The sequence below is a fragment of the Theobroma cacao genome, chromosome 5, assembly GCF_053813885.1.
Source record: "Theobroma cacao isolate CCN51 chromosome 5, ASM5381388v1, whole genome shotgun sequence".
Classification (NCBI taxonomy): Eukaryota; Viridiplantae; Streptophyta; class Magnoliopsida; order Malvales; family Malvaceae; genus Theobroma; species Theobroma cacao.
The window spans coordinates 810,131-833,916 of NC_142643.1; the positions used below are offsets into that span (position 1 = coordinate 810,131).

The 23,786-nt window shown below is 36.1% G+C and overlaps 5 protein-coding genes and 1 long non-coding RNA gene across 8 annotated transcripts; 3 read left to right on the forward strand and 3 right to left on the reverse strand.

Annotated features, from left to right (window-relative positions):
- The first annotated feature begins 768 nt into the window (after positions 1-768).
- LOC18597541 (Rhodanese/Cell cycle control phosphatase superfamily protein) lies at positions 769-1,738 on the forward strand. The gene is made up of 2 exons (XM_007026636.3): positions 769-1,286; positions 1,366-1,738. The coding sequence occupies exons 1-2, from the start codon at positions 832-834 to the stop codon at positions 1,562-1,564; spliced, it is 654 nt and encodes a 217-aa protein (XP_007026698.1). The 5' UTR covers positions 769-831; the 3' UTR covers positions 1,565-1,738.
- Positions 1,739-2,105: 367 nt separating this feature from the next.
- Positions 2,106-4,348, reverse strand: RSR4 (Aldolase-type TIM barrel family protein). The gene is made up of 2 exons (XM_007026637.3): positions 3,251-4,348; positions 2,106-2,476 (listed from the first exon to the last, which is right to left on the reverse strand). Exon 1 carries the CDS (start codon positions 4,208-4,210, stop codon positions 3,281-3,283), a length of 930 nt encoding a protein of 309 aa, XP_007026699.1. The 5' UTR covers positions 4,211-4,348; the 3' UTR covers positions 2,106-2,476; positions 3,251-3,280.
- A 1,524-nt stretch (positions 4,349-5,872) lies between these two features.
- On the reverse strand, positions 5,873-9,577 carry APD2 (RING/U-box superfamily protein). 2 transcript variants are annotated; one of them, XM_007026641.3, is made up of 10 exons: positions 9,077-9,577; positions 8,859-8,965; positions 8,624-8,749; positions 8,441-8,534; positions 8,229-8,303; positions 8,069-8,151; positions 7,184-7,330; positions 6,872-6,944; positions 6,432-6,771; positions 5,873-6,257 (listed from the first exon to the last, which is right to left on the reverse strand). In XM_007026641.3, exons 1-10 carry the CDS (start codon positions 9,408-9,410, stop codon positions 6,182-6,184), a joined length of 1,455 nt encoding a protein of 484 aa, XP_007026703.3. In that variant the 5' UTR covers positions 9,411-9,577; the 3' UTR covers positions 5,873-6,181. The 2 variants fall into 2 exon arrangements, with proteins under 2 accessions (XP_007026703.3, XP_007026701.3); XM_007026639.3 differs by having other exon boundaries at positions 6,432-6,783; positions 9,077-9,575.
- Positions 9,578-13,175: 3,598 nt separating this feature from the next.
- On the forward strand, positions 13,176-17,533 carry LOC18597544 (LMBR1-like membrane protein). 2 transcript variants are annotated; one of them, XM_007026643.3, is made up of 14 exons: positions 13,176-13,711; positions 13,812-13,897; positions 14,229-14,347; positions 14,486-14,596; positions 14,724-14,822; positions 14,941-15,063; positions 15,453-15,515; positions 15,633-15,697; positions 16,025-16,134; positions 16,216-16,330; positions 16,425-16,490; positions 16,693-16,803; positions 16,892-16,958; positions 17,073-17,533. In XM_007026643.3, the coding sequence occupies exons 1-14, from the start codon at positions 13,362-13,364 to the stop codon at positions 17,118-17,120; spliced, it is 1,533 nt and encodes a 510-aa protein (XP_007026705.3). In that variant the 5' UTR covers positions 13,176-13,361; the 3' UTR covers positions 17,121-17,533. The 2 variants fall into 2 exon arrangements, with proteins under 2 accessions (XP_007026705.3, XP_088662277.1); XM_088806151.1 differs by lacking the exon at positions 17,073-17,533 and having other exon boundaries at positions 16,892-17,012.
- A 153-nt stretch (positions 17,534-17,686) lies between these two features.
- Positions 17,687-20,817, reverse strand: LOC18597545 (GDSL esterase/lipase WDL1-like). Its single transcript, XM_007026646.3, has 5 exons — positions 20,583-20,817; positions 18,876-18,953; positions 18,612-18,752; positions 18,195-18,409; positions 17,687-18,094 (listed from the first exon to the last, which is right to left on the reverse strand). Exons 1-5 carry the CDS (start codon positions 20,691-20,693, stop codon positions 17,881-17,883), a joined length of 759 nt encoding a protein of 252 aa, XP_007026708.3. The 5' UTR covers positions 20,694-20,817; the 3' UTR covers positions 17,687-17,880.
- A 695-nt stretch (positions 20,818-21,512) lies between these two features.
- On the forward strand, positions 21,513-23,532 carry LOC18597546 (uncharacterized). The gene is made up of 7 exons (XR_016026242.1): positions 21,513-21,549; positions 21,686-21,748; positions 21,858-21,920; positions 22,430-22,484; positions 22,687-22,781; positions 22,883-22,940; positions 23,138-23,532. It is a non-coding gene; the product is annotated as an uncharacterized LOC18597546 (long non-coding RNA).
- The last annotated feature ends 254 nt before the right edge of the window (positions 23,533-23,786 follow it).

Sequence of the window (23,786 nt, forward strand, 5' to 3'; positions counted from 1 at the left end):
TTGCAAATCATTTTTTTCTTTTATACTGTTTTTTAATACGTTTATATTTGATACATCATTCTTATTATTATTATTATTATTATTATTATATAAATATTTACAATATTCATTTTTTTTACACCAATTTTTTCTTAATTGTGTTAAGCCAGTCGGAAAACAAATTTTATAGAATTAAGAAAAACATAGAAAAAAAGATAGTCTTAAAATAAAATTTGTGTGTAATTTGAAGTTTATGATATCAACAAGTGAAGTTTAGAATTATATATTTTTATCACAAATTAAAATGAAAAAAAAAAGTTACATCCATCAATCATTTTCTTAATTCTAATTCTACGACGTAATTACAAATAATTAAATTATATGTCATGTGATTAAAAAAACAATTGGTATTAAATCTAATTGTGAATGCATTTTTATTAAATTAAAATTTTTATTTGATTTAAAATAAAAAATAAATGAATTAATTGAATGTAATAAAATGTTAAGGGTTTACTTAAATAAATAAGTATAATATAAAGATTTTTACAAAATTTATGCCAAATAATGTGTACTTCAATTCAGACAATTTATTCTCTTATAATAAATTAATGCGTTTATCCTGAAGGGACATAGATATCATTGCTGACATAAAATTGAGCCTCAAATAACTTTGGTGGGTTGCCTCAGAAAAACAAAACTTTGGTGGGTCAATTTCAGAATAATACAAAACTCAAGGGGCGAATGTTGAAAAAACAAAACCATTGACAAAAAACCGTCGTGGGCTCCTCCAAGCTCCAACAAAGCTTTAGAAGTGAAGAAAGACAAACTATTTTCAGGATAAGAGAAAAAAAGATGGCGATTCAACTGAACCACTTCCGGGCATCAACGCTGAAGCAAGAGAAGCAACCGCAGCCGCCTTTCTTCACTTCCTCAAAAACCCGAACCTTTAGGGTGGCTGCCGCGTCAAGCAACGCCCTGCAGCTAATTCAGTCGGGGGAGGTGAAGCCTATACCGCCGAAGGACGCAGCTACGGCCATGAATTCCGAGGGGTTCAGGTTACTTGACATCAGACCCGAGTGGGAGCGAGAAAAAGCGCACGTCAAAGGGTCAGTTCACGTGCCCCTCTTCGTCAAGGACATGGACAATAGTCCCATTACTCTTTTGAAGAAGTGGGTTCATTTTGGCTACATTGGCCTGTGGACTGGCCAAAACTTTACCATGATTAATCCTAATTTCATCCGGGAGGTAGAAGCTGCTGTTCCTGACAAGGATGCTAAGCTGCTTGTAGCTTGTGGCGAAGGGCTCAGGTGAGAATTTCATGCCAGCCATCCGATTATGGTGCGGCTGTTCATCTTACGACTAACTTGTTTTGATGTTCTTAATTAGGTCCATGATGGCAACTTCAAAGTTATACGAGGGAGGATACAAGAACTTGGGGTGGTTGGCCGGAGGATTCAATCGTGCTGCAGATGGTGATTTCCCGGAAGTGGAAGGACCTGAAAAGTTGCAATATGCTACGCTTGGGGGTGCTTCGTACTACTTTTTTCAATTGCTCCTTCTCTTACAAGCCGTGGGCAAAGAGTAATTTGAGGAGCTAGAGTCGTTTCTGCTCAAGTTTTTACTAATTGTGAAGTAGTTACGAGCCTTGCTAATCAGCAAGTTTCTGTTTGTTGTAATTCGCTCATGTTAGCTTCAGAGTTCTGAGATCTTTTTATTGAATTCATATGCCTCTTCTTCGCAACATGTTTTAATGGGGAAATCTTGTTTAAAACCAGCAGCACATAACCCCACCCACCTTTCCGTCCGTCATCCCCAATTACAACATGTTTACATGTTTAGTTGAGAGAAATGGCTTATTAAAGTAGGAATCTCATTTCTGTTAGAAGAAGTAGATTGGATCGTTTTGAATTATAGATTCAGAACATTACAAGTTCAAAGTCATTTCAGGTTCAAGCTAATTTCAGATCAGATCTGGTTTTCGGGTTTGAAAATAAGGCTATAACTCATCTCAATTAAAACAGTATATGAAGTGTCTATGCTCTAGTCTTGTATGCTTTTCATCAGGGAGATTCTCCTAGGAGGAAAAACCAGGGGGCTACCAGCAACAAAAATAATTACAGGCTAGATGACCAAGTAATGGAAAATTTTATTCAGCAGGTAGGATAGCATACATGCATCAAGATGGAACAAAAAGAAAATTTGGTAACCAGCAAAGCCACTTAAACCATGGACCAATACCATCTGAAAATGCAGGTAAAGTTTCTGTAGAGCCTAATTAACGAAAAATTACATGAGTATACTTGCAGAATGCAGAGACAAGCTGTTATAATTCCTAGCAATCTTAAAAGAGATAACGAAACAGCAGAGTTTATCGAAAACATCCATTTAGACATAAAGGTACACCCCACTGTATCAAAAACTACACTTTTGACTTGCATAATCTGGAAAAAGTGCACATAATGCAGGCGATGGTACCAGTCCCATGGTGAAAGGATTCCTGCAAAGGCAATCAAAACCTCTCCACAATGATGAATGCTTCAAAACATTGCTCAAATATCAAAAGCAAGTAACGTATGAAGCATTCGGCAGAAAGCAAAAAACTAACAACAAAAATCCAATATACCAGCATCAAGTGGACAAATTGGGAGGAATGAATAAATGACTTCACATTCAGAAGCTCAACTAACTACAAGCATCACTTTGGAAGCATGTTATAGTAGTATCATTTATGTCAAAATCCAGTAACATCAAGTCACCTTTTGCTATCAATCACTACCTCCCAACTACTTCAAAATTGTAACAAAAGAATATGACAACAAAACATCACAGTAGAAGTTCAATGAAATGCATCAACAACTTATTATAATCAAAATGGTGCAGTCCAAATCGTCACCAAACTATGTTGAAAATCGGGAAAGTATAGTAGAATCCAAAGCTATGTATGCGTAAACAATACGAAAAGAACAGGAAAGCCAAGTATCTCTCAAAAACTCATCACTTTAGCAGGCAGCTTTACTATTTGCATAAAGAATCACCATTGATGTCACCAAAGAGAAACAAAGCAGTCATACCCCATTCACGGCTAATAACCCAATCCATTTCCCAATTCAGAAATTTGACATACAAAAACCAATAAAAGAACAGTAGAAAGTTCACTACTAGACAAAAATTATTCAACTTAAAAATCAAATACATTATATACCATCAAATTTTCAAGCTTAAACGCTTAAAAAAGACAAAAATTAAATATAATAACAGTGGAATTTCTCACCTCCACGTAGCCCGAAAAGCTTCAAACACATTATTCAGACCGAGCCGCGAACCTCTCAACCTTCTTATCATTCAAATTAAGACCAACCATAGCCTCACCAAGCCCACAGCTAACTTCAGCAAGCACGTCCGGGTCACTATAATGAGTGACGGCCTGGACAATAGCCCGGGCCCGTCTCGCCGGGTCACCACTCTTAAAAACCCCAGACCCCACAAACACTCCATCGCAGCCCAACTGCATCATCAACGCCGCATCAGCCGGCGTCGCCACTCCTCCGGCAGCAAAGTGCACCACGGGCAACCTCCCCAGTTGCTTCGTCTGCATGACCAAATCGTATGGGGACTGAATTTTCTTAGCGAAGCTGAAAACCTCATCATCATCCATGTTTCTAAGCACCCTAATGTCTCCCATCACGGACCTCACGTGCCTAACGGCTTCGATAATGTTGCCGGTCCCAGCTTCTCCTTTGGTTCGAATCATAGCAGCTCCTTCCCGGATCCTCCGAAGCGCTTCCCCCAAATTCCGACACCCGCAAACGAAAGGAATCCGAAAATTATGTTTGTTAATGTGGTTCTCTTCGTCGGCTGGGGTAAGCACTTCGCTCTCGTCAACATAATCGATTCCGATGGCTTCAAGGATCTGGGCCTCAACGAAATGACCAATACGGGCCTTAGCCATGACGGGGATAGTAACCGCTTGCTTAATTTCCTTGATGAGTTGTGGATCACTCATTCGGGCCACACCGCCTTGAGCTCGGATATCGGCCGGGACTCGCTCGAGAGCCATGACGGCGCAGGCTCCCGCTTCTTCAGCGATGCGGGCTTGTTCCGGGGTGACCACGTCCATGATGACCCCGCCTCGGAGCATTTGCGCCAACCCAACTTTCACTGAGAAAGGAGACTTGTGGGTTTCGGTTATCGCCCCGTTTCCATAAACAGCAACCACCCCGGTTCCTGCCATACCCAAAAAGCTACAGAAACAGAAAGAGAGACGAGCTTTTTTCCTTTGCAAATGGAAAGATCAAAATCCAAAAACAAAACCCAAATAGAAGATAATTGAAGGAATTGGGAGAGAAGAGGCGAAGCAGAGAAGGTGGCGAGAGATAGGTTTAAGTAGACGAGAGTTTTGAATGGTTCTTGCTTGGAAGTGAGGAGACTTACCCTGTGGGTTAGTTTACGTACACTCTTCCTGATTTGGCCTACGATGTTCATCCTGGTAAATGATATTTCCATCGGACGGTGGAGATAGAGGTTTCAAGCAATCTTAAAAGGAGATTCAGACATAGTGTATAGTAGGGTTGGAGGCCACGCAATTTCGCTATGCGAAAACCCCGGTTCGGGGAAAGTGTGCTGACGTGGGAAGGCGGGTTTCCATTCATTCGTTGGAAGTAGCGGCACAGCAGTCTTTCTCCGCATTTGATTATTTTAAGCTGTTAATGGCAAATAATTAATTGTACTTTATTTGCCCTTAATTGTTTTTCTTTTTTTTAAGAAAGACTTAAAGAATATCACCAAATAGATGCCCGAATTCCATTAAAATTTAATTATATAGTTTACCCGAATTCAATTAATATATTTAACATTCAAATTTAATTACCAATATTCATAAAAATTCAAATTTAAAATAATTTTTATAATACATCAAATTAAATTTAATTATTAAAAAATAACATTTATAATCAAATTCGAAAAACAAATATTTTGTGATCATTGTCCAAACCTAATTTTTTAATTTAAAACTTATTCGAATCAAATTATAAAATATCACAATTTTACTTAATTAAATTTAACTAATAATATGAATAAATTAATTATAAACTAGCTCGAACTTGGTTGATTTTGTGCAATTCGTTAAATAAAGTAGTCAAAGTTAGTTCAATTAATCTGTTGACTAAAAACATTAGGTTATATTTTATTAACAATAAAATTTTGACTTTGATGTCACTGTCATGATTATGACCATGGTCTGAAGAAGCGGTGGGCCAAAAACAGGGATGGGAAAAAAGAAAGTATATTAAGAGGCTGGGAGGAAGGCAGTGAAGGCCGCCGCTCGTTTCCAATCTTGTTGGCCATAGTTATCTTGATCCCCACGTTCAGAAGGTGGGGGGAAATAGAGAAAGGAAAAGGAAAGCTTCTCGAACTTGTCTACTGCAACTTCTGTCAACTATGGCTTTGACTCTCTTTCCGCCAGTCCACTTCCTCGTGGAAAAAAGAAAAAGAAGCAAATCTTCCTTCTCCCTCCTGTCATTTCATCCTTAATTTATTATAATCAAAACAGTTAAATATTTAATTTTATTCTAATGCATAATTATTATGAGATTTACTATTGTTTTTTAAAACTGTAATATAAAACAAATTGATTAAGTTTTGATTAAATTTGAATTTTATTTATTTAAAAAAAAAAGCATCCGAACCCTTTTTTTTTAATAAAGGATTCGACTTTATTTTTTAAATAAAAAGATATTTATATTTATTATTGAATTAAATGTTCGAATATAATATTAAAAAATATAGTAAGAAATACTCTAAAAGCATTAAAAACGGGATTGGATTAGTCGTTTACTTGATGCTGTTGAGAAGGCTGAAAGATACCAAAGAATGAAGGACAGGAAGGTACAGTATCTCAGTTTGAAGTTGCTGCGCCTTAAATTGGTAATCAATGGGGGGGAAATGAAAAGAGTTACATTGGAAGCTTTGACTTGGTCTACTCGAACATTATGTACCGATGATAGTATTACATGGTGGAAGGCCATCCAGGGAAACAAAATGCATGGCTCCTTCCATCTTTTAAAAAAAATCAATGCTTATAATCCCCCTTCTGAGTGTCATTTACTTGAGCATAAAAAGCAGTGACCCATCAAAAACGTACTGCAACTCATTGAAGCAGGCAGGCTGTGCAAGCTCTGCTGCTGGCAAAGGAGCTCAATGTGACTTATACTGTGAAAATCTTCCTCACTTTCTTCATGTTCCGACGGCAAATGGGGCAAGTTCCAGCAGCCTCTGCGATTCTGCAAAAGATCAGTTACAGCACAACATCAGATAGGAGCAAATTTCAAGTTCTGGGAACCATTAAGGGTGATGAACAGCCTGCTGTTGTAAATTGGGAGCAGGGTTAAGAATGAAGCTAGACTATTTCCAAAGCAACCTTTCGTGTAAAAAAGGTGAGGATGCAAAGTAGTTACCTAGATCCACATGCAAAGCAAGCCACACAGTGCCCACAAGGAAGGAAGAAGCAGTCCCTTGGAGCATCGAAGCAAATTGCACAAAGACGTCGGGTATTGTTACTGTTTTCACCTTCTCTTATTGATGTCCCTTCAACAGAACCTGCTGCCAGAAAATCTTCAAGATCTGCCTCATCACTTGAGACAGAATCGTAGGATGAACCCCAACTTGAGATATCATCATCTTTGTTAGAAAGCAGAGGGGCCCTTGCAGAAGCATTCTCCCCATAATGAAGATTTGTTTCACCTCCACGGGTAAATTGGAACTTGTTTAAGAAGTTGAAGGCTACCAACATGATTGCTGTCATTCCACCTTTAAGAAGAAAATTAGAATTCAAGATTTAAACATGAAACATTTGTAAAGGTTGCGCATTGAGAGTAATTAAAAGAAAGAACTTTACCAATGCCAACTATATATATAATCCATCTTGGTCCATATGACAATCTGACAGACCAGTCATCTGCAGATGTACTCTGAAGTAGCCAAAAAGAGGGAGAACAGAAAATGAAAAGACTTTCTAAAACAGGATTTAGAAATTATTCAGTATAGCACTTCAAAAGATAAGAAATTATTCAGCACAGACGGAAGCATTAGAACATATATTTATCATGCCTAATAACATAGGAATGCCGCTGTAACAGCCTTCAAAACGACATAATCTCAAGAAAGACATAGAAAGTAGGATTTAGGTTTAAAATAAAAAGAGATTTACCTGTTCTAGACCTGGAGAAGTCAAGACAACAGAATTTCCCTGAGGAAACAAAACACTCAAGCTACACAGGCCATTACCGAAGGTACATCTGTAGTAAGCTTCAGTTGTATTGTAGATGAAAGCCCTGACTGTGATGTTTAACTCCACCTGTTCAATGTTAAAATCAACTCAATTTTTATGTGAAAAGATGAAACCAAAGAACACAAAAAAGGGCAAGGGAACAGCATCTAATAAAAAGAAAAGGTTCAGTGAAATCTGAGAGAATGATAGGCTTTTTTGTCACCTACAGCGCATTTACTTGAACTTGAGATATCCATTATATATACCTGCCTCTCAAACCTGACTTGGCAGGTTCTGAGTTTCTTGGAATTAATATTTTGAAGTCATATGCTTAAATAATTGTTAGGAAAATGGATCCATGGCTATTCAATTTTGCCCATTAGTCCATCTGACATTCATACAAACTTTTAAAGTAAATTGAGACTTGCAGCATTTATGTTCTCATGTTTACCATAAAAATGTCAATCCATATTATAGATTCCTATACTTCTATAACTGCAGCCTTGCAGAAATAAACACCCTCCTCAGCCCAAAGTTTTACTTGACATTGCTGCACTTATAATATTTCCACCACAGTTACAATGTAGCATTGCTTAAATGGATTAAAGTAACCCTTTCTTAGTAAGTTAATCCGATTCTTCAATCATATCATAATATCAATTCTGACAAATCAAAAGGGACAAGCACCATGAAACGTTTCTTTTCTGAGGTTGGTAACAGAAGACAATGAAGTTTTGATCTCAATATCTCAAATATTTTAGCAGAACTTCAATGAAAGAACCAAAACAACAAACCAAGCTCGGCAGGTCAAATTTTTTCAATTACCTCCACATCCTCTGAGTTCAAATTACCCAGTGCAATATAGTAACTTGAAGATCTATATATATCCTGCTGAATCATACCACTTCCTGCCGAAAAGTAATATCAAAGTCAGCATAAAACTCTATATAGTAAGAACATTCATACTTTTGCATTTCCATCTCACCACGAACAATGTTCCACGACAAAGTGGTGTTAGGATATGTTGGGTCCTCAAGCCATTGAGAAAGGCCCTCACTGCCTGCAATGTGACAAAATGAATTAAAGCATCAGATTCCCAGGATTCAATTACTTAATCTACAGCATTTCCACACACACTTTGTGAAAATAATTCTTTGAGAAACACATTCTGAAAAAGCTTTTAGTGTTTCAGGATACCTTGAGCAATTATAAGGAAAACAGAGGAGCCTGCTGAGTTCACATTATATGAAATATTAACTTGAGAGCCCCTGTTCAGATAATGAATCCACTCCTGGATAATATAAAAAAAATTTGGGAAATGAAATACAAGTTCAGAACCAAAACATTCAAGCAAAAAACAGAACAAGAAACCGAACTTGCCTTGTGAGAATCAGCTTGAACAGTAGCGGTACGAGTTTCAGACCAGGTAGTCACTACATCAAGAGATGGAGATTTATAAAATCCATATAGTTTGAGCCCTGGCTTGGTATCATCTACCTCCTCAACCTAACACAAAGCCAAATAAGATATAGACCCAAAAACCACCCTTCCCTTTAAAGAAAAAGCATGAAACGAATCAAAAAATTAGAAAGGAAAAAAGAAAAAGGCAAATCACCTTTACACTCTGAACAAAAATAGGATTCGGTTGAAGTAGAAGGGAACAATTCGGACCGACCCGTATATTCACCGCCCCGTAAACACCCAAAATCAAAGTCATAGACACTGTTCGATTCAAAAAGAAAATCAATCGAAAAGAATCAACATAAGATAAAAGCTTTTACTTTCAAATGTAAAGAACGAGCGATTCATGAGAAAGGGGAAAAGGGTACTAACCGAAAAACCAAAAAGTGAGAACCACGATGATGCAAGACCACGTGTCGTCTCCAATCACCGTTGACGAATCATCGAAACCAGATAAGTTACCTCTATAAGAAACTAGGTCAATGTGCTGATTCTCTAGCTCAGGGTTATGAAAATGCTGCAGATGCTGCCGATACTCGTGATCTTGCCCTTCCTCTTCCTCTCGAACCTGCGAAGAAGTACCCGAAGACGACGCCGCCGCCCCGGCCGCACCGCCTGAATCCTCCCTGTAAGACGAAGATGAAGAGGAGGAGGAGGCAGAGGCGGAGGCGGAGGCGGAAGGTGAACTCCGATTTGGCTCCGCCATATTTGAGAAATCGAGAAGGAAACCCTGACGCTAGGGATTAAAGAAATGGAAGTTTGGAGAATTGGGGGAGCAGAGTCCATGAAGGAGAGTGGAAGAATCGGAGTTAACTGGAAGCTCACCGATCAGTCTTCTTCTTCTTGCTACGACTGGTAGTTGGAGTAAGCCGGGAAGAGGTGACGGTTAATATCTGCTAAGGTAGTTACATGCGGGGTTGCTTTCTGACGTGGCATGAGGTTATTGGATGGTTGAAAGTCAAAACGAAAATTTGGTTAGGTAGAATTGAATAGTCGCCGTTGGTTTGGTGGAAGATATAATTGTCGGCATTTGTTTCTGTCACTGATTATTACTCTTGAACAATTTCCAAACCCAATTCTATTTTTAAAAGTTTCGAATTTAAATTTTAAGGTGGGTGAACCGAAATTTTGAGATAAAAGAGTGATATTATATAATCTTATATGACATATAAAATTAATATTAATTAAGAATAATCGATGCTGTTTTCATAAAAAAATATAATCATAATTATCGTATTTATTGTTATTCTTAATTATTGAATTGTTCTTAAATAATATTTAAAAAACAGTCATGTTGTCGAATAATTTTCAAAAAGATATTTTATTCCTAACCTTTAGAAGTCTGGAATTTAAGGTTTAAAACGGATAAATTGAGATTTATGAGATAAAAGAGTGTTATCATATAATTAATATCATATGTTAGAAAACTAAATACGGTTTAATCAATACATTAGCGGCATTAATCCGGCGAATTTCCGACCATAGAAAAAACTGTCCAACCGCCGGTAGAAGTAGCACGGATAAAACTAAAATAGTTGGGATTTCATTAGAGCCTCTAACAAAGAACTGGCGCAAGCAACAATCGAAGCCAATGAACTGAATCTGTTGCTTGGGTAAAGGAGACTGGTAGCAGCGCCATCAACTATTAGTATAAAGATGAAGCACCATCAATGGAAAAAGGGTAAGATCATAGGGAAGAGTACATTCATTTGCAAGTTTGGAAATGGCAGATGGACATAATCAAATGAAGGTAGTAAAACGTAATGATATCAGATCTTTATTCAGACAAGGATGGAAGGCTATCGGATTATGCAAGGGAGGGTGGTACAAGATCCGGATGAAATTCATCAAGCTTTAAAGCTTTTCCCTTGGCTTTCCAGCTAGATTTTCACATGCCCTGTCTCGAAAAGAGTTTCTCTGATATACAATCTGCATAATCCATGTGAAAAACTTGCTTGGATTTCATTTATCAATGTATAAATTTACAAGTTGAAGACAGCATTTAATGTTCTTCCCAGTTCCTGCTAAATGAATCCTTGTTTGATTAATTTCGTAGTCTTGGATGTTTGCATTTTGAATCTGGTGTTAACCCTTTTCCCCATCTCCATCATCGGAATGAATGACAGTGACAGAAACGTTGTCAGATCAACGCTAAAGAAAGAAACGAAAGTTGAAAATCTGGAACTTGAGAAAACTATTGCCAGATAGAGCCAATCTTCCAGGATAGTAAATAATGGATTCAGGGTATTACCGGGGAGAGTTATTCTACAAAGAGTAATGGCAGGAAAGAATTGCTGCCAGGTTTCAATCCCAGAATTTGAATGGGAGATCCGGCAAAGCAATTCAAGGCAAAGATTGAACGAATAAAAGAGTCATTCATCAAGAAGTAGATGGAAAGTTGTTGTCAGCTCGGTACAGGCTCTGTGGCGGCATCGTGTACGAAAAAACAGGGGAAATTGTAAGAAAAAAAAAAAAAAAACCAAGCAGCTGTCTTTCTCTCCTCTACCCACTAGTCCTCCAGGATACAGGGAAAGGAGTTTGTACCCAAAATTGAGATAACTTTTTGTCTAAATATTTGACAAAATATAATCATTTCACGTGTTCCTGTTAAAAGTTAAATCCAGGACTCTGGGTCCAACTGATGCATGAAAACTCTTTCTCTTGACAAATGAGGCATAGATTAAGAATCAAAAGAAATGGTGGTCACAGTCACAGTCTGAAATTCCCAGGAAAATTGAAAAGATTAAGATTTCCATCATACATAAACCAACCACCAGCAAGGTACATAATCAACAAATAATTATTTACTCGGAATCATTACAGAAGCAGTGCAAAAAGTTGTAGCCATCGCCATGAAAGGAACTGACAAAATACAGGTGAAATGGAGGTGATATCAGGATGACTAAGTAGTTCTCTGAAAAGGGTTGCGCTAGAAATTCAAAAAATGAGGAAAAAAGCTTCCCATTTTGATGTTTTGCTCTGCCATTTGGGTTTAGTTTCTGATGAAGATATAAGCTTGATAATGCAATCAATGCTAGGTACTCTTCATGCTACGCTTCTCTTCTCAATTCATGACTAGCCCAAAATGGCAACTACTTCTTCTCCCTTGATGACATTACGTGTGGTTAATGCTCAAATAGAGGCAAAGCCATTGTTAAGATTAAATTAAGAGCTTGTTTGACTTGACTTTTTTCTAACATAAAAGCTATTATGAAGTTTTTATGAAAAGTAATAATTTTTAAAATTAAGTTAAAGTTGTTTGGTAAATTTTTTTTATAAGTTCTTTTTTATAAATTATAATTTTTGTTAAAATTATCATAGAAAGTATTTTTTAAAAAAAAATAATATTGTAATTATTTTTAACAATTGAAGATATTTTTGAAATAAAAATAAAAATTTAATTGTATTTTTAAAATAACAGAAGAAAAAGCTCATCATTTGAGATTTTTTTTAAGCTCTTTTTTTAAAAATTTTGTTTTTAAAAAAAGTTACTTTTTTTTAAGAGTTTTTCAAAATATTATATTTGGCCTAACTTTTACTTTCAATAAATAGATAAACTGAAAAAAAGTTAAACCAAACATGCACTAAGTAACAACATAAAAAAGTCTTTAGGTGAGAACATGAGTAAATAAGACACTTGTTGCTTATATTGTCTTAAAATTATGGCTTCAATCCTAAAAACATTTTACGTACTATCATCATTTATTTAATTATTGCATTCAAACAAACTCTTAAATTTTGATTTAAAATCGAACGAGCTTTTAATTTTAATAAAAATTTAATCAATATTAGAGTCAATATTAATTATTTTTCCTGTCCACATGATATATGATTTAGTGAATTGGTGAGGTCACGCACAACTAATGTGACCAAACTCATTATATTTTTTTAGCCACGTCAACAATCACATTATCATGTTAATTCGTCAAGTAATATATCATGTGAGTAAAAAAGTCAATTAACATCGAATCTAATGACAGTTAAATCTTTGTTAAAATTAAAAACTTGTTTAGTTTTAAATTAAAATTTAAGAGTTCGTTAATAAAATGTGAGGAGCTTGAGCTAGAATTTTCATTCATAATAGTATCTCAATCTTACGTACCTAAAAAGAATTACTAATTATTTTTTTATATCAATTGAAGGGTATAATTAAGAACAATAAAAGATTTGAGGAAAAAAAAAAGAACAAAATTGAGAGAATTTCTCTACGGGAATAAAAGATAAAGAAAGCGGTCTAAAAGTTCAAATAGCGTTATTTCTTACATGTAAATTTTTTTTTTTTAAAAAAACAACTTCTTGCCTTGGACAGGCTGGTTCGATGCTTGTCACGGGAATATAAGGTGATGTTACATTCAACCCCATCTGCAACTCTCTTCCTCGCTATTTTCAACCCGTCATTTAACCAATTCACAAGGATAATAACGTCATTTAATTCCAACACGTCAAAATTAACCCCAAAATTCAACAAACCACCTCACCGGAGCCCAACCTCCCCCCTTTCCCTTTCAAAAAAACACACACACACAGAGGAAAGCTCAGATCTACGAAATTCTTCGAATTAAAATTCGAAGGGTTAAAAGCAAACCCTAATTTCTCAAATCTCCTGTTGAATCTACCGCTATCGATTCGATTCGAATCGAGTCGAGGGCTTTTAACGATGGGCGATTTCAACCTCGCTCTGGTAATCGTCGCCATAATCGTATGCGTCCTAGTGTTCCTCTTCAATGTCTACCTCCTCGTCAATTACCAGCACCCGGACGACGCTAACCAAGCGTATTTCCCCAAATTCGTCGTCGTTTTCGGGCTCTCCATCGCCGCCATTTCCATTCTCATGTTGCCGGCTGATGTCGCCAACCGGCAGGCGTGTAGGAACGCGATATACAATGGCGCGTGTAAACTCACCTTGCCTATGAAGGATCTCTGGCTCGCTGTTTATATCGTTGATGCCGTGCTGGTTTTCTTCATAATCCCCTTCGCCATGTTCTACTACGAAGGAGACCAGGATAAGTGTGTTTCTAGGACTTTGATTGTTAAAAATCGTTGAGTATATTGATGCATTTCTATATATATTTTTTCTTTTATCTTGTTCATCTGGTTTCGATTGCAGGAGTGTTGGCAAACGGATAAAGAGCGCGTTGCTGTGGGTGGTGACAACGGCCATTGTTTGTGCTCTCCTGCTTGGCATTCTATATGGTTGGTTTTTCTTTTTCTTTTTCCCCCTTTTTAAATTTTATCTTCATTAGTATTTCTCTGTAATTATAAGTTTTCTTCATGCCATGGAATATTGAGCTGAAAGTTAATCTAGGAGTAGGAGTGTGGTATTAATCACTGCAATATTTGAATGCAGATTTTAATTGAAAGTGCTCTTACAATTACAAGATCTTAGCAAATATTTTAGATAAGCAGGCATGCTAGAACTGAGACTAAGCAGATAACTAAGCCATTGTTTTTGCATTTGTTGAATGTGTGTGTTTGTTTTCTGGTTTTATTACCATTGATTTTATTCATTTTTGTTAAATATCAGGACTAGTTGGAAAGGTGGATTTTACTGTTAGGCACCTGTCTTCTGCCACTACTAACTTTCCAAGTACCTGGGAGTTCTCTAGTGGTCAGCCATGTATTGGTGGAAGTGGTGCACGAGCGGTTAGTAATTGATTTTTCCATTTAATATGCACTGCTATCATTTCTGTATTGTAGTAGAATATTGTGGTTTGCCATCAACTTAGTTTCCTTAAGCTCATTATTTTGCCTCCTGTTTCCTCATTTTCCCTTTTTGAACAGTGCTCTGCATATACTGCTAATGCTTCATCAGAGAAAACATGGACCATGCGCACTACTTTTCCAGAATATGTAGTTGCTCTTGCTACTATTGTTGGATCTGTTCTTTTCTCGGTATTGAGTTTCTTGCTAATTTTAACATTATGTTTCTGATAGGAATTTAGTGAGCAATTCTAATTTGTAAATGTTGATTTTTTTTTTGGCCAGAATACATTGCTTACATCTTGAAATTTCTTGTCAGATATTTGGTGGTGTAGGTATTGCTTCTCTACCTCTTGGGCTTATCGCTTCATTTATCCGCCGTCCAAAGGCTGTTATTACTCGCTCACAGTATATTAAGGTGCTTTTTTTGTAGCTTATTATGCTTCCATACAAACTCACACGCTGAAGTAGTTCTTAGTGATTGATATTTTCACATTTTATTGTAATTACTCATAGTTGCCTTTGATTTTTTGTAGGAAGCAACCGAACTTGGTAAAAAGGCAAGAGAGTTGAAGAAAGCGGCTGATGCACTTCATCAAGAAGAAAGAAATGGTTCCAAGGGTAGAAAGTGGCGTAAAAATGTTAAGGCTGTGGAAAAGGTATATGTAAAGTCCGTAATCTGCATTTGTCTTTGAATTCGATGTTGTCATTCTCTATGACAATAATTATGGTGACAAAGCTAGCTTTAGTCATGAGTTCTAGATCCCTCTAGTTTTAATGTTGTTTGTTTATATGCTTTTCCTTTTGAGTTGAAAGATCAGATTTTTTCAACAATTTGGTTTGTGTTATAATCTTTATGTTTATTAAGCTTAGTTGTATTGCAATTACGGCTTCAACTCGTGGGAGAGTTGAAGTATATCTAGTGAGAGGATGTCTTTTAGGGTGATGACTGATGAAATAGCTGTTGAATGGTGTTTTAACATTATTTTGTTCCTTGGTTCAGTATTCATGGCTATTGAATTTGTAACATTCTTGATTAAATTTACAGGAGTTGCTTCAGTTGGAAGAAGATGTAAAGCTTTTGGAAGAGATGTACCCTCAAGGTGAAAAGGTAACTAATATGTCTTGCTGATCTTCATGTACACATGAAACTTGGTTACAGTCCCATTCCCCCTCACCCCATCTTTTTTTCTCTTCCAATATTAACTCCCTTGCCATGACATTTCAGGCTGAAACTGCCTGGGCCTTGACAGTTCTTGGATACTTGGGAAAACTTGTGTTGGGAATTCTTGGGTGAGTGCTTATGTCATGCATTTTAGTACATATAGTTCGTTTTTGATGTCCATAGCTATATTTTGTGTCGTGAATTAGCTACTGAGTTTGGATACTTTCATGTACCCTGTGGAAGACAGTGCTTTATGTAAATGAGCTATAATAACAGGGAATTTTAAAGGGCGAGCGCTTATATGCACCGAAGAGAAATAGAATTGCTGCTATCTGTAGAATAAGTGAATTGCAACAAACTCATGAAAGTTTATCAATCCAGTAAACTGATGATGATGGCCCCCTAACTTAGTGTAAGGAGTAATCTAACATGCAATTTGTTCTGCATTTTGTTAGGTTGATTGTTTCAGTAGCTTGGGTTGCTCATATTATCATTTACCTTCTGATTGATCCACCACTCTCTCCTTTCCTAAATGAGGTCTTCATTAAGCTGGATGATATATGGGGTAATTCCTAAACCATTTTCTAACTTTTCTTTATTTTCCACTTTTAGATTCATGGGAGATTTATATTTTGTATTTTGCCAGGTCTTCTGGGTACTGTAGCATTTGCATTCTTTTGCTTCTACCTTCTGCTTGCTGTGATTGCGGGTGCAATGATGCTTGGTCTGAGATTAGTTTTCATTACTATTCATCCTATGAAGTAAGGGATTTCATATTGATGGCATTTTGGTTAATTTTTTTATCATTGAGAAAGTCACTAGCTGACTGACATGTTTTAATGGACTTTTTCTTAGGTGGGGAGCTACTCTAATGAACTCTTTTCTGTTCAATGTGGCACTTATTCTTTTGTGCTCAATAAGGTTTGGTGACATAGCTCATTCACTCAATCCTGTTTCTATGTTATCTCAAGGTGTTTGCTATTGGAACATTGTTGAAATGTTGTCTCTAGATTTGTGCTTGGTTGTTGAAAAGTGTATTAGGGAATTATATGTTGTCATTTAATTGGAACTCAGTTTTTTCAACATTATTTGATGGGAATGTTGTCTGTGTTTGCGATTTCAGTGTCATACAGTTCTGTTCCACAGCATTTGGGTACTATGCTCAAGCAACTGCTGCCCAGGAAATATTCGGCCACACATTGCAATCTCTTCGTGGAATTAAATATTTGTACAAGTGAGTTTATACTGTTTGAGTTCCGAGTTTTACCCTGATCAGGCATGTATGTGTTCTACTGATGTTGTTGGGCATATTGGCATTACAGGTATAATGTATTTCAAATTGCATTCGTTGTTCTAGCGGGATTGACCTTCGTGTATTATGTTGCTTTTGTAAGTTTTCAGCTATCTTCACTTTTCTCTCTTTCCTTTCATTCTTCTGAGTAATTGCCTGTGCATGCTTCCTGGATTCCAAGGTCTGATTTCGTTCTTGTTTGAACATTTCAGGGATGGAGAAGAAAAAAACCTAGCGGCAGGTTCCAACTTTCCTCGTAAGAATGTTTTCCCTAGAAGGTGATGCACCCTCTTGCACAATCAGAATTCTCTTGTTTTATCATCCCTTTCAGAGTGTGTTTCCATATGCTCAGATGCCTAAGGCCTGGTTTTGTTACAATGTGGAAGGTTTAGAGAGTTTAGGCAAACATCGTCTGAGTCCAATTGGTTGTCTAAAGTAGGAGCACGTTGAGTGCTGCTGCTGCCTTTCTTTATGCTTGTTTTGCTCGCCTTTTGTATGTATTATTATTTTTTTGTTTGATTAAAATGTTACACATTTGGCTTGGGCATGTAATTGAGGTATCCTTGACAGTTGACACATGGGAACTGGGTTTGTAGAACTTGTTTTTGATGTAATATAACCTTCAGAGAACAGAAAAATTAATGGCCAATTTATGCTTTTCTTGCCTGGTTAATTCTCATTGAAGCTCGTGTTGCTGTTAAAGGCTCATTTGTTGCCGAAAGTATTTTAGACTGTTAATTGGAGAGTTTTAACTTTGAAGTAACCTGGTTGTCGAGAATTTCATTTGTCAAAACGTGTGAATCCGAAAACTTAACCAAATATGAAGTGGGTTAAATATGAAGTTTATGTCATTTATTTTCAAAGGCTTATTTATTCCAAAGGTTTAAATGAGGGTGCTTCCAGGGCATCTGTGTAAAATCAAATACAATCAACTTGCAGCCTCTTTGGTTACATGCAATGTTCAGCTACATTTGAGGAAACCAACTTTTAGTGAATAGGTCTAGATGCCATTAACGAAGACTATTCCCATTGCACACTTCGTGAAAATTCAAGCTCTGAAATGTTTAGGGTGCTCCTCCCGTCTTGACAGATGGGATCATAGGCCGAATCCTCCTCGAATTCTGTTGGTAATGTCCTCCAGTATAAACTTGGTTTCCACTTTGCCTCTCTCAGGGCTTTCAAGATTTCTTTAGCAACTATCTTGCTCCCCTCAGAGGAGAGATGGATGCCATCCCTGTACCAAAAAAGAATCAGAGATCATCCCAGTACAGTTCCATCGGCATAAAGCTAGACAAATCGAGGAAGTGTTTTGAGTGGTGTGAAACCAAACTTACGTAAAGCAAGCTGTCTTCCAATCAGCTCTTTGCTGGATTGCAGTCCAAAGATCAATACCTTCTACATCCAGCTCTTTGCATAGTTTCAAACAAGCTTCAGAATAAATTTGGCAGGCTTCATTGCTTCGACCTTGAACACCAAGGGTTTGAGATATTTGTTCCTCATTAACTGGAGGAGTAGAAAGAAACATTACACGAGTCTTGTCTGATAGGCCCTGAAGATCAAAAAGCAAAGCAGTCTCATATTGAAACCTTGTAGTGCTTGAAGATGGTTCCGTGACAGAATGTCAACAGTTTATACCAGATGAGTTTAATATTTCATGTTATTTTTTAATGTTCTGGCATACGTAGTTTAGGCAGGTAATTCGGAAACACAAAGAGAACTGATCGGAACAGTATTTGGGTTGGAGAATGTACCTTGAGATGCATAGCAATCTTCTTCATGTTCTCAACATATTCCGGAAGAGGTACATGAGGGCCAAGGCCAAGTGGATGGGGTTCCATTGAATCGTTGCCACCAAAATAGACTATCACCAACGAAGGTTGTGCACCAGCATCCTTAATTCATAACAAGAACAGCTAGAAATTCAGCATCCGTTTTTCACGTTATGCTTTCGTGAACAAAGATCAAGAACAAATTGCCAAACCTAGACACTAAGTCAGCCTTAAAACATATGATACCTTTGGAAAGACTTGATGCAGAACCTTTAAAGCACGCCTTGAGTTCCAGCCAGAGTATCCTCGCAGTACTATGTCTGCCTATTTCCAATTACAGACAAAATCTAGTTTTAACACTGTGATGTATGTTTAAGAATTGACTATGCAGTAAAGCCTTTTACTTGTAGAAACCTTGGCATATATCACAGAGCTTCATTCTTTCAGCTAGATATCCACAATATTGATTTCACTATGATTCAAATATAGAATTCTACTGATTCAAGGCATGAAATGAAGCAAATGTTACTCCTCAATATAACAACAGAAATTCTCATGGCAATAAACATGAATTAACCACTAAACCAAAGCATTTCTAGAATTTTACATATTAAAAAAAAGGGGTAAATAACAAAAAACACTCGTGTGGTTTGAAGCGAAATAAATTTGTCCCACAAAGTTTAAAATTTGACACTCAAATACTCTGTTTTTTTTTTTTGTTAGAACTTTCGTTACACCATTAAGAATACTAAATTAACACATTTCATATTTCATTAAATTAATATTAACGATAAAATAAATTCTGAAAAAAGAACTTGAAAAATTCTTGAAATAAGGTTAACGATGTTAAATAGAAAAGTAACAGGACTAGACACGGTATAAGTGTCAAATTTTAAACCTCAAGGGGCAGATTTATTCTACCTCACATCATAGGATATTTTCATGTAATTTATCCTTAAAAAGAATCCACAGTTTCTATTTATTTGGCTTTAACAAAGAACAAAAGGTAATGTGTGTGAGTGCTCTCTTACTTTCTTTCTTCCCCTTCATTTTCTAATGCAAAAATCTCATTGTTGAAAGACTTTTACATACAACTAATGTTGTTTTTTTCCTTTTGGAAGTTGACATAACAAAACAAAGCAATAAATCATTTTGGCTGTGCTTCCAAATCTTTAATTTTTCTTTACTTTTTTCTTCAAAAAGGCAAAAGATAAAGTATAAAGTCATTCTCATCAGCTCCATTATTTGCTAGTGGATGGATTTCATACTCAAAGCTTTTACATCTGTACACTAGACTTGTCCAAGTAGGAATCTATCAGCTTTTCTTTTTCTAACAATATCCATCTACCAAGTGTTTGGTGCTGTTATTTCAAATAGCAATAATTGCAAATTAACTATGGATAAGTTTGGTGGTTTGCATTATCATTTCCCTCCCTAGGAGAACTGGGAAAGCAAGCTGAGGGCACTAAGAAGCAAAACAAAAGAAAGAACTGCAGAACACAAATAGCACCAAAAACATGACCAAGAACCAAAGCTCTAACTTGAGAAGAGGCAAAAAAGGATTGAAATCCGTTAAGAGAGAGGAAATCATTATCCTTTTCCGAGGAAAATAATGTTAATCTTTATGAGAAAATCAAAAGGAAATGTGGATCCCGCCACCAGGGAAAAGATGTGAATCTCTTTCTCTGTTCATCAAAAAAGCTGATAAGACAAGACACAGGTAGACTAGAGTTTCCCCAACAAACAAAACCAAAACCAAAACACCAAGTCCACAACTTTTTAAGCTTGAGACTAATTCTGGGTATCAACGAAATCAATCTCGTTTTCAGTAAAACCCCCAGAAAAAAGTATAAATGCAATGAAGGAAAACAAGAACATTACGGAAAAGAACAGAAAGGCAATTCGATATATGTAGTAGTAATAGAAGTAAAAGATTGGAATAAAAACAGATACCTTGCGAGCATATATATCAGCAAGAATCGCACCCCAGCCTTGGTTGCTGTAACTGAACTGAACGATGGAAGATCCAAAAAGAACGAAGAGAGGTCTGCCTGGACCAACCATGTTCGATCTTTTGAACTCTCTAAGGTTTTTCCTCGCTGTTGGTTCAGACAAAAAGTCACTTACGCTTTCCTATCTATGCCTGGCTCTGCCGTTTCCCTCAGTTTATATGCGAATACTATTGCATCAAAATTGTCGCCCAAGGTTCTTCGGTTGACACTTGGACCTACTTATTTGGACAAGAGGATTGTACACATGGAAAGTGTGTGTTTGAGTGGTGGATGAGGATCCTTTTAGGTAGAGATTAATATGGTATTTAGTATAAATTAGACTATTTAACAGACAATGAAGAATTTTTATCATTAATAATTAATTAATTATTATTACATAAAATATGATATTATTTGTTGTAATATTAATGTGGAGAGTAAAACATAAATAATTTAAAAAATATTTAAATATTATTTAAAAAAATCTTCTTTTGGGTTAATAAATATCATGTTGGCCCCACAAAGGGCGCATCTGTTAGGTCAATACAACGTGTGTAGGTGTAGATGTATAGATATAGCCAGATTAGCAGTTGGTTAACAAAACAAGTTGCATTTTTTAATTTTTAATATATTCTGTTTTATTCAATCAATAAATACATTTCTTTTATATTAAATAAATGGGAAAATGGGTCATGCTGGGTCCAAAGGAAAAAAATGGGCCCATTTTCTTACTCAAAACGCACAGCTTCGATCCTTTCTGGATTAGACCATTCGTCAAGTTAATTTGACCGGTCAAACAAACAGATTCGATTATTGATTTTCGCGCCGTTGGAGCTTGGCTTTATATAGAAGGTCTCTCCCGCTATTATTTCCCCAAATTCAACCGTTGAAGTACATATTTCTCTTTTCCAATTCGTTTCAAGTCTTTGGTATCCTTTTCAGTTCTTTTCTTCTTAAAGATTTTTGGATTGTTAAACTTTTTTTCTCTTTTCTGAGTGATTAGCTTTTAGATTTTTCGAATTCGTTTTCCATTCATGATTCATTTCTTTCTTTCTTTTTTTTTAGATTTTTGGATCTTAAGTCTTTTTCTTTTTCTCCAAATTCGACAATGGAGCGGTCTGATTCTCGGTAAGTCTTTCTCTCTTTCAATTCATTTCAAGTCTTTGATCAGTTTATTTCGGTTTTAGGTAGCCTTTTTGGTTTTCTTTTTCAGTCATGGTTCATTTCTTTTTTTCAGATTATTGGATATGAAATCTTTTTCTCTTTCCCCAAATTCAACAATGGAGCGGTCTGATTCTCTGTAAGTATTCCTCTCTTTCAATTTATTTCAAGTCCTTGATCAGTTTTATTTCTGTTTTAGGTAGCTTTTTGGTACCTTTTTCACTTCTTTTCTTCCTAAAGATTTCTAATCATTAAATGCAAAATCTGACCCAACAAGTTTTAATTTGCCACCGTGATATACTGAAGATAACATGGCTAGTAATGCCATAAATACAAGAGTTCTTGCCTCTAAAAATGCGTTGGCTGACCAAAGGAATGGGAGAGTTGGGGTAATTAGTTGTTGCCTGTCCTTTTATTATTGTTTGTTCATATACTTTCAATATGTTTCTGGGTCAATATTTGCAAGGTCTTAATATTTTATCATCTTTTAAGATCATGGATTGTGTTTAACTAGGATGGATTTATTCATGTTGATCTCCTTGCATTGTTTTGAATGTCTTTACAAACTCAGCCCGATCTTTTGAATATCTTGAATACCTTTCCTTTCTTTCTCTTAATGTAATAGGAAGCCAAAACTTTTGACTTCAGTTTGACTGGAGCATCATCAAGATCTTGCAAATATGTCCTAACCACACTTATGCAGGTAAAATTTTCCCATCTAAACTACTAGTATCTTTTCTTTTTTATCTTTTTAATATAACTTGAGATTGTGGTTGGGGGATCTTATATCTTTCTTTTTGTCCCTTTGTAAAACAAGTACTACTACTGTCTCGTAGACATTGTAAGATCCTTGTATGGTGATTTTAGAGTTTATTCATCAACATGCATGCCTTTCTTATACGCAGAAGATTCTTAAATTTTATGAGTCTGATACTATGGAAAGGCTTCGAATTTCCTTTGGAATGAAGTTCTACGTCTGCTGTAAAAGCATCTACAAGATGTGAGTATGGATTTAACTTTTCTAAAGGTTGTCTTTAAAGGGTTTCTTCAACCTTTTTGTTATTTTAGGATTTAACTCTTATATATTTTATCTATATGCAGGGCCAAATCTTGCCTCTACAACTGGCAACACACTTGTTTTGTGATACTGCAAGGCTTGGTATGGCACCTAGACCAAAAGTTGATTGGGTTGATGTTTCTTATTAATTTCTTTGATCTGCATCTTTGATGTTGTTGATTGTGTTCTTATAGACAATGCTTTTACTAGTGCTATTTCCCTCAATCCCACCCCTCTTTTTTGAGGCATTTGTATGATGATGTTTATAGTTATTCATGAACTGTCTTTTTCGTATGCAGGATGTCTAAATTTTATGAGACTGAACAGAACTTTAGGCCATTGATTGCTATGGAAAAGGCAGTGGATTTCCTCTGGAATGAAGAAGCACTACTTCTGCTTGCTAAACAGTAAGCATACTTGCTATGATGATGTTAAAGTTATTCATATACATAGGTGCCTTTTTAATGTTCTGGGAATTATCGTTTTGTATGCATCCAAACAGAGCATTTTTCCATTTGGCTCAAATCATATTTTACATTTAATTTGTCTGGCACTTAGGCTTGTTTTCCAAAGAAATGATTACTACTTCCAACCAATGCAAGTATAAAGTTGCAAAAGTTTATGCTTGAACCTTTGAAAAGGCACATTGTATTAAATTTATTTAATAGTGGATTAAACTCCTTAGCTTGCTAAAGGAGAGGATGTAGGCACCTAGAGAAAGGGCCGAACCTCTATAAATAGTGTGTGAAATTTTCTCTTTACTCTTCACCATTAATTTATATCTTCGATGTGGTTAATCACAATTTAATAGAAGAGACTAATATATAGAGTAATGTGGAGTGAGGCACTTAATATATACTATTTAAATTAACAATTACTATTGAAGTGTTAATATAAAGCATACTCACAATTTATAACTTCTTGTCAAATGACCACCATAGTCATTCT